We start from the raw sequence: 9,026 nt of genomic DNA on the forward strand, positions 1-9,026 counted from the left end.
CCCGCGCCTGCGCAGTGGCACGGGGAGCTGAGCCCGCGCGCCAGCGTTCCTTCCCACGACCTCCCCTCCGGCGCCTGCGCACTGAGGCCGGCTTCCCGAAGGCCTGTGAAACTGGGGCCCACAGATAGCCCTTCTTGCCGACCAAGAAGGGAGAATTGGCTCGTACTTGAATCCATCGTCTCTCCCTTCCCAGTTTATTAGACTAACTATAAATGCCCCATTCCCAATACTCCTAGAAGGGACGGACTCAATCCCTGAGGCTCTCTGGGCGCCGGGGGAGCCCAGGTAACTAGGGAGGCTGTGGGTGGGGCCACTCGGCGATCACGTGGCGGAGCTCCGCCAATCGGCGCGCAGACCGCACTTTGCGGCTCGGCTTCAAACAAACTACCGTGAGGTGAGAGCGGCCTCTGGGGCCCCGCCCCCCTCGCCTGGGTCTGGGGCCCCGCGAGACGCCGGGCGGGGGTGGGGGCGCCGGGAGCGGGGGCGGGGCGCAGTGGTCGAGTGACGGCCCGCCTCACCTATTCCGGGCGCGGGCCGCGGCGCGGTGGGCCTCACAGCCAATGGGCGGGGGCGGGGGCGGGGGGCGGCCCGGCCGGCGGGGAGGGGGAGCCAGCGGCCGGGGGGACGCGGGGGGAGGAGGGGGCGGGCTCCCAATCCGGTTCCATCCGGTTCTCCCACCGCCCCCGCCGCGGGTCGCAGCAGCTCCGGCGGCGGGAGGAGCGGTAGCGGCCAGGCAGCCCAGCTTCGCGAAGGCTCTCGGCGCGCGGCGGCCCGCAGGCACCCGGCACGCGCCCGCCCCGCCGCCACGATGCCCAAGAGGAAGGTGAGCGGCGGCCCGCACGCGCGCCCTCCGCCGCCCGGCCCGCCGCGGCGCCCCGCGAGGCTCAGGTCCCGCCTCGCCCACGGCGGCGCAGGGCCCGGCAGGCGGCCCGGCGCCCGCGGCGGGCGGGCGGGCGAGCGGGCCGCGCGCTCGCGCGGCGGCGGCGGCGGCGGCCGCCCGGTCGCGATGTTCTGGAACGTTCGGCGGCCGAAGAGCCGGGTGGGAGATTCGAACGCGGCGGCGGGAAGCCGCTGACGTCACGCGGCCGGGCATTGTTCTCGCGGGCGGGCGCAGGGCGCGCGGGCACTTTTGTTTGCGGGCTGCGCCCACGGGTCCGTGTGCTTCCTTCCGCAGGTCAGCTCCGCCGAGGGGGCGGCGAAGGAGGAGGTAAGAGCCCGCGCCTGTGCCCGGGGGTGGGGCCCATTCGCACTGCCCCGCTCACTCCTTGCTCCTTTTCCTTTTTGTTCCTAAAGCCCAAGAGGAGGTCGGCGAGGTTGTCAGCTGTAAGTAAAGCGAGCCCCGTAAGCGTGTCTTTTCCGTGGGGTCGTGCCCAGTGAAGACACTCAGTGCTACCTTTGCCTTTCAGAAACCTGCTCCTGCAAAAGTGGAAGCGAAGCCAAAAAAGGCGGCGGGAAAGGTAGGTTTCAAACTTACGGGACCGCGGTGTGTTCGAAATGCTGCAGCGCCCCTCGACGCGTGACTTTCTCTTAACAAAAAGTCATCAGCGGCGACTCTGCGGTCTTGTGACATTGTTGGTGACTAAGATCTTGACTTTGAAAGTCTCAGAGTAATCAGATGTTACACTTGCCCGAAAAGTGGAAATTGTCTCCTGTTTTCTATTTAAGTTTTATAATTGCAGCGACCAATTTTTTTTTTTTTTTTTTTTTTTTTTTTTACCCCTTGGCCTGGGTAAACAATAATGGATCTGGTCCTACTGGTTCACGGGAGCGTAACGCATTACCTTCATTGTGCTGCAGAATTCAAGACTCAAGACGAGTGAAAATACTAACAATTTTGCTGTCTGGTCTTTGCGTTGTACGTCACGGTCAGCGTTTGCCCGTTCGATGCATACTTGTGCGTACTTTTGTGACGGTAACATCAAAGCCAGGATCGGTAACATCAAAGCCAGGATCGCCACCGGGAGAAAGGGGATACGCAGGTTTTGGTGTATAAAGTTCTCAAGCCAAGGTGCAGGGAATCCCGTGTGCAGGGGTAAGGGGTTTGTTGTGGTGTTTTGGAGGGGGAACAGCTGTGTTCAGAGGGGTACCCTACATCTTTTTCCCCGAAGAAACTTTTGAGTTAATCCTCAACAACATTATAGTTGTCTCCCTGGAGTAGGTTCGAGATGGCGTTGTTCACGTTGAAGGTCTTTGGAATGAAATTGTTCTTGAGTATATGTTTGAAAAGTTGGGAAAACAAAATCTATGTAAATCGTTATAAGTTTGATTTGAGGTGGAGCCTCGAAACCGCCCTTTGCCAAGCCCTGTGGTCTTCAGGGGAAATTCATGGTGTGATTACTGTTCACCGCAGCTTAAGTGAGAGTTTGTGGTGTTAGGCCCCTTTTCTAAAAGCATAGATGGAAGCTTAGCACTGCATAGGCCAAAGGTTTTTTTTCCGTTTCTTTATTTAAACGTTGCACAGAACTGAGAAAAATCTTAACTTTTCCAGTAGAAAGTTCTATTTTTTTTTTTTTTAAGTATTTGCAGAAGGTGTAAGCGTGGTACGTTAATTTAGTATTTTTCACACTGGAGGATAAAGCAGTGCATCTTTGTATAAGAAGTTAAAGTAGCCTGGGAACTTGCCGTGAATGGCCAAGAAAAATAGTGGATCTTGTTGCATGATGATAGAATGAGCTATGTACTATTATTACCCGTCTTTGATGCTTTTGAGTTCTTTCAATAAACCAATTTGCTGAAGTAGTATGATTGTTTCCCTCTTAGGTTTTTTTTGCTGTTTCTTGTCCTATATTTTGATTTACTCTACAAATTTTTTTTGGTGAAAAAAGTTATCCTCCTGTTATCCTCACATTTTATCCTCAGTTGGGTTTGGGACATCAGGTGTAATCACTTTTTTTCTTTCTGTCCATGAGAGGCCAACAGGAAGTCTTCCTTGAGGAACAAATTTGTCAACTGAGTTGACAAATTTTCCTTTGCCAAAGGAAAAATGCGGGGTTGGAGGGCTTGGTTGTACTTTACTTTCTAGAATACATTTTTCAGAGGCAATCCAATTCAAAGCCGGAGTGGAAGGTGAATATTTTGATGTATTAATTACAGTGTAGACACTTTTTTATTAAATATTATTTATTTTTGAGAGAGAGGAGAGAGTGAGCGGGGGAGGAGCAGAGAGCGGGAGGCTCCGAGCGGTCCCCACTGAGCCCGATGTAGGGCTCAAAACCTGTGAACTGTTAGATCATGACCCGAGGGAATGGAAGTCGGACGCTTAACTAATTGAGGCACCCAGGTGCCCTGACGCAGTTTTCAAAGTATATGTTTGCCACTGTGTATGTACTTATAACTTGTATAAAATTCTCAATTATTTTAAGGGTTGAAACACACGTATGTTAGGAAAACATTGATTTGTTTCATCTGTCTTGCCATAGGTAATTAAAAGTGGTGTTGTTTTAGTCCAGGTTATTGTTGTGTGTTTCGTTTCCATTTTTAAGGTTTTTACGTTTCTACATTAGTGCCCTAGTGGTTACAAAATTAATGAGAAATCTAAAGAGATCAGATTACAGGAGAATGGTTTTGTAAGTACAGAAGTGATTGTGATACTTCATGGTACCAGTATGAGTGGTGCTGTCCTGAATGTTTATATTTATAATTTATAGGTGTTTTTTTTTTTAATTTTATTTTTTTCCTTCATGTGAGTGTTGACACCTAACAAGGAAGCTTAGTCTTTAAAGTTTATTTACAGAGAGGGAGAGGCAGAATCTCAAGCAGGCTCTGCACTGTCAGCACAGAGCCCAGTGTGGGGCTCAAACTCACGAACTACGAGATCATGGGCTGAAGTCGGTTGCTTAACTGACTGAGCCACCCGGGCAGTCCTCAGAAATTCTAGTTCATTCGTGTATTATTAGTGGCTGTCATGCCGTCTTTATATATGGAATGCCATCATTGGTTTAGAATACATTATACTGGTCCCCCCGCCGTCCCCTTAGCATTGAAATCGTTTGACCTGTTTGCATGTCTTTGTGGCTGTTTAATTCAAATATTGGTCAGTACTGTTAGGGCTCTTTTATACAACTCCCTGGTGACCTAACTTCATTTAGCTGTTGCCGCATTCTTCATTTACAGGGAATAAATGTCAAGATTTAAACTCCTTCCCCGTTGATGGAGGGTATCCAGAAGCACTTTAATATTGCTTAAAAGTGGTTTACATTTTTGAACCTCTTCTATCGTCATACTAATACCTGTGCTTTTCAGATTTTTCAAACATCTGAATGAAAACGATAAACTCAAAATGGATCCTTTTAGCTACTCATTATATAATATCAAGGGATTAGCTGTAGCAGGATAGTCAACCTGACCACACAGCATGGTGCTGTGTTCAGGTGAATGGTCTTACTGTGAGGGTGAACATCTTGTCAGGGCAGTGGATATATGACAATTTGATCATTATTCAGGCTTAAAAGAAGTTTGGGGATGGGTAGGGTTACAGTGGAAAGAGATTTCCTCCTTTGTTTGCTCATGTGGAACTTCAGAGAATAGTGGGTGATTGAGAAGGCAGAGGAGGATTGTAGCTCAGGCTTTAGGTTTAGAGAACAGGAGTCTAATGAGGCTCGATAATGCCAGCACGGTTAGAGTTCTTAGCGAACGATGTTGGCCTGACTAGTGGGGATGGACCTTAAAGTGTCTTCCGTAAAAGATGTGTCCTGGATCTCAGGCTGATGTGTGACATCGCGTTGACATTGCAACTCTTGTGGGGATACTAGCCCTATAGCAACCGAGAAAATGTTCGTGCCAAGTTTTTACTTAAAATATACTCTTACTGTATCCTAGGAGAAATCTTCAGACAAAAAAGTGCAAACAAAGGGGAAAAGGGGAGCAAAGGGAAAACAGGCTGAAGTGGCTAACCAAGAAACAAAAGAAGACTTACCTGCAGAAAACGGAGAAACTAAAAACGAGGAGGTCAGAAGTGCCGTGTGTTGTTGATTTGACTCTGAACCATAGATAATCTGTTGTATATTTTTATGTAGCAGATAAGACCGTCTTTATTACTGTCTTTTTCTTACAATGTTAACAAAGGTTTGTACAGTAACATCAAATGAATAGACAGATGGCTTTTATTAGATATTTAAAATCAGTAGGTAGATGGCTTTTTTAAATTATTTTTTTATTTTTAACGTTTTATTTATTTTTGAGACAGGGAGAGACAGAGCAGGAACAGGGGAGGGTCAGAGAGAGGGAGACACAGAATCCGAAACAGGCTCCAGGCTCTGAGCTGTCAGCCCAGAGCCCGACGCGGGGCTCGAACTCATGGACCGTGAGATCATGACCCGAGCCGAAGTCGGCCGCTTAACCGACTGAGCCACCCAGGCGCCCCAGATGGCTTTTTTTTAAAGGCGTGAATAAGAACTTTTAATGTGCTCAGAATTTCACCAGTAACAAGTTCACACAAGTACAGCGTATGTTGTACGCAGGATTCGTTATAATAACTACTGACGTGAGTTAATTTTTCAAAGGTTTAATATACCAGATGGTGTAACACTCCTTTTTCTTTCATGTTTTGGGATATTGTTTAAACAAACAACCTAGGCCCTTATTTTTGAAATTGCCATCTATGGAACTGTTAAAAATCATGTTTTTATTTTGGATATTGCTTCAAAAATGTTTTGAACCCATTCCTCATTTGGGACATTTTTCCCACTTTCAGATAAGTCCATTTTTCTTAAAAGTGGCTACTTGTTTTAGGATTAAATAATAACTTAGATCAAGCAAATAAAAAGACTTGGTATCCCTAATCGTTACGTTTTTAAGCCACGAGAAGAGGCCTTTTCTTAAACAAAGAGGCTACAGGTTTCAGTAAATAGTTTTTCTTAAGCCAAGCATTTTTTTAATGTTACTGGTTAAACCTGGGAAGATAAATAGTGTATGGTATTTTAAAAACATTCATAGATCAAATCTTAAAACAACAAACCACTTGTTTCTAACTTGTGAAATCTGTTGCCACAATTTACTTTTAATTTGTAGTTCTGACCACACATCAAATATCCGGTGATGTTATGTTGAGATTACTAATCTAGCTGTTAGGGAAGAGTTTGACCATCCGGTACATGTTATCACACTACACTTGATTCTTAATATTCATGGTGGTTGTGTTCTAGAAGGTTGTGTGAATACTGAAAAATTGCACATGGAGGAAATACAACATTAGATTCTTAGCCGCACTGTGATCACGTTTCCATCAGACAGTTGATGCGTAATCTGTGTGTTTCTGTTGAATACGTGTTGTTGATGCATCAGCTTTGAACTGGGCCGACAGAAACGGTACTGGAACTCAGGCCTAAATGATGCTATCCAGCATACGTATTTTTTCCACAAGGCACATCCCAACCTTCTTGCATTTAGCCATAGTAGATGGTATTATATTAGTCCAGTCAACATCAAGAAGCACAGAAAAAGAAATGTGAAATGTATGGCACTTCAAATAAACTGCAAAAAAGGCACCTGTTTAGAACTGAAACAACCATCCCAGCTGGGAATGTGCATGTTTGGCATTGCAAAGAAAGTTTTAAGTCTATTGAAGTGCCATGAGTATTGATTTTATGGTTGCAAATTTTAGTGAAGAGGCAAATTTACAAATACAGAATCTACATATAACGAGGGTCACCTGTAATTACATAGAAGTAAAACTTACATTGCATTAAATTTTAAAGATCTTGGAGATCGTAACAGTGACCCAGAAATCAAATATTTGATCATTATTTTTTCTTTGATTTGCAGAGTCCAGCCTCTGATGAAGCAGGAGAGAAAGAAGCCAAGTCTGATTAGTATCATATCCCATGTCTTACCAGTGGTCCCTGTCTCCCTTCTTGTACAATCCAGAGGAATATTTTTATCAACTATTTTGTAAATGCAAGTTTTTTAGTAGCTCTAGAAACATTTTTAAGAAGGAGGGAATCCCACCTCATCCCATTTTTTAAGTGTAAATGCTTTTTTTTAAGAGGTGAAATCATTTGCTGGTTGTTTATTTTTTGGTACAACCAGAAAATAGTGGGATATTGAATATGGGAGGCTTTGATCGTCTTGGGTGTCAGCTTAACATTCCATAGATGGGGTAGTTTTTATATCCTATAATACCAAGCATACTAAATGGCAATTTGGAGTCAGTTGTGCATTTAATATGTCTTGAACATTTTAAATTACTTCTATTCCCATGTTGTTTGGTAGAATTGTTTCCTAAAGAAAACCACTCCTTGATCTTGGCTCTCCCTGTCAGAATTTTGTGCATTCTGTAACATCTTGGTCGTGGTAGTCCAGTTTCCTAGTAACTTTGTTAATGTGCTGTGCGAGATTGAAAATTTGAGTATGTAGCGTATATGACATTAAATTGTGAATTAATGGGACTTAACAGTGTAACAGCATATCAACATTTGAAGATACCGGTACTTGATATACTGTTAAGGGAAATTTGCCTCCAAATTTTAAGCTGGAAGGTCACTGGAATAACTTTGAGAAAAGAACCACAGCTACATGGTTTTTTTAGGTTTTCGGTACGTACATTACGAATTATGTACAAATTGAATTGTCTGTACTGATCCTCAGAACAACAAATAAAAACTCAATTATGAAAGAATTTCTTGAAGCACATAAATTAAGTTCTGGCTTATATTTTATTACAAGAATTTCCACATTTGTTCTTGCAGAGTTTTCTTAAAATTTGAAAGTGGAGTATTTAATTTTTTTTGTAATACTTGAACATGTACAGTGTTCTTTGAAGGTACTTTGGCCTAAATTGATTTAATAGTGAGCAAATGGTCCAGCGTCCTCTGAAGCAAACTAAACGTAACTCTTTGTTCTTCATATGAAGTGAGCTTGTAAGTACTGAGTAAGCTAGAACTGCATCTACTGTGGTTTGTGTTTGCATATTATTCTGAGATTTGTTCTCCTATATATCGTGTTTCTGCTCTGCCGTGTAAATGGTCTTCAAGAGGTAGTATTGGAGACTTGCGCCGAATCGGCAAATGCAAACACGGCCAGAGAAAGCACCAGGTCAGGGTTACCACTGAACAAGGGGAGACCTGGAAACAGTTTAAACCTCTCAACACTTGACATGTTATTTTGCCCTGGAGTGAATACTGGGGGGCAAGAATGCGCTGGAAACAGGAGTCCCCAAGGGCTCACACCTCTGCTAAGACTGTCCCACGGGAGTGGCTATTTTGAGCAACTTCATAGGGAGTGGGGAAGTGCGGCCCCTTTGTTGGAACTACGGAACGTCAGCGGAAAAAGGATGTTGACCTGGGCTGAAGGGGCGCCCACAGGAGGGCTGTAGTAACCCCTGGGGAGGGGGCAGGGCCTGGGAGCCATGTTCCCCAGTTCTCCGTGGTCCTTACTCCACGGAGGGCCTGGAGGCAGGATAAACAGAGTTGCCTGTAGTTTCTAAGTATAGATAGCACAGGGTCTGGGTATGTAAATTTAAGCACTGAACTGAAAACATTCTCTCCCTGTGCGGGGATACTTGATAGAATTTTATTGTACCAGAATTTCACTAGCACCTGTCTATTCATAGCAGTTAAAAGTGGTCTCCAGGCACCTGCCTGGGTGGCTCTGTGGGTTAAACATCTGCCTTCAGGTCACAATCTCCCCACTTGTCAGTTCGAGCCCCACATCTAAGCATCTGTGCTTACAGCTCAGACCCTGGAGCCTGCTTCAGGTTCTGTGTCTCCCTCTCTCTCTGCCCCTCCCCTGCTCACAGTCTTCCTCTCAAAAATAAACATCTCTAAAAACCAATGGGAAGAAAACTAGAACTTTAACCCTACGACCCATCTTGTACGACCTAACGCTCACCACCCCTAGGAACTGATCATTATTTACAGTCACAGGTTTCCTCGGTTCGGGACTCCCTGCTAATAAAGAGATTTACTAGTATAAGAGATTTACTAGTATACTCTTTACTAATAAAGAGATTTACTAGTATAAGAGAGTTTTGTTTTTACTTCTTTCAGGAAGATTTATCTAAGATTATCTTCTTGTAGAAAGTTAGATTG

General features: G+C 45.0%; 1 protein-coding gene across 1 annotated transcript; it reads left to right on the forward strand.

Annotated features, from left to right (window-relative positions):
• The first annotated feature begins 692 nt into the window (after nucleotides 1-692).
• On the forward strand, nucleotides 693-7,615 carry HMGN1 (high mobility group nucleosome binding domain 1). Its single transcript, XM_060640484.3, has 6 exons — nucleotides 693-823; nucleotides 1,175-1,207; nucleotides 1,294-1,323; nucleotides 1,407-1,457; nucleotides 4,819-4,947; nucleotides 6,763-7,615. Exons 1-6 carry the CDS (start codon nucleotides 809-811, stop codon nucleotides 6,808-6,810), a joined length of 306 nt encoding a protein of 101 aa, XP_060496467.1. The 5' UTR covers nucleotides 693-808; the 3' UTR covers nucleotides 6,811-7,615.
• Nucleotides 7,616-9,026: the final 1,411 nt, after the last annotated feature.

The sequence above is a fragment of the Panthera onca genome, chromosome C2, assembly GCF_046562875.1.
Source record: "Panthera onca isolate mPanOnc1 chromosome C2, mPanOnc1 haplotype 2, whole genome shotgun sequence".
Lineage (NCBI taxonomy): Eukaryota > Metazoa > Chordata > Mammalia > Carnivora > Felidae > Panthera > Panthera onca.

Bases quoted from the DNA above. Each gene is read 5' to 3' on its own strand.
- HMGN1 (XM_060640484.3), top strand. The intron at 1,208-1,293 runs GTAAGAGCCCGC...TTGTTCCTAAAG, and splicing joins AGGGGGCGGCGAAGGAGGAG to CCCAAGAGGAGGTCGGCGAG. The intron at 1,324-1,406 runs GTAAGTAAAGCG...TTTGCCTTTCAG, and splicing joins GGTCGGCGAGGTTGTCAGCT to AAACCTGCTCCTGCAAAAGT.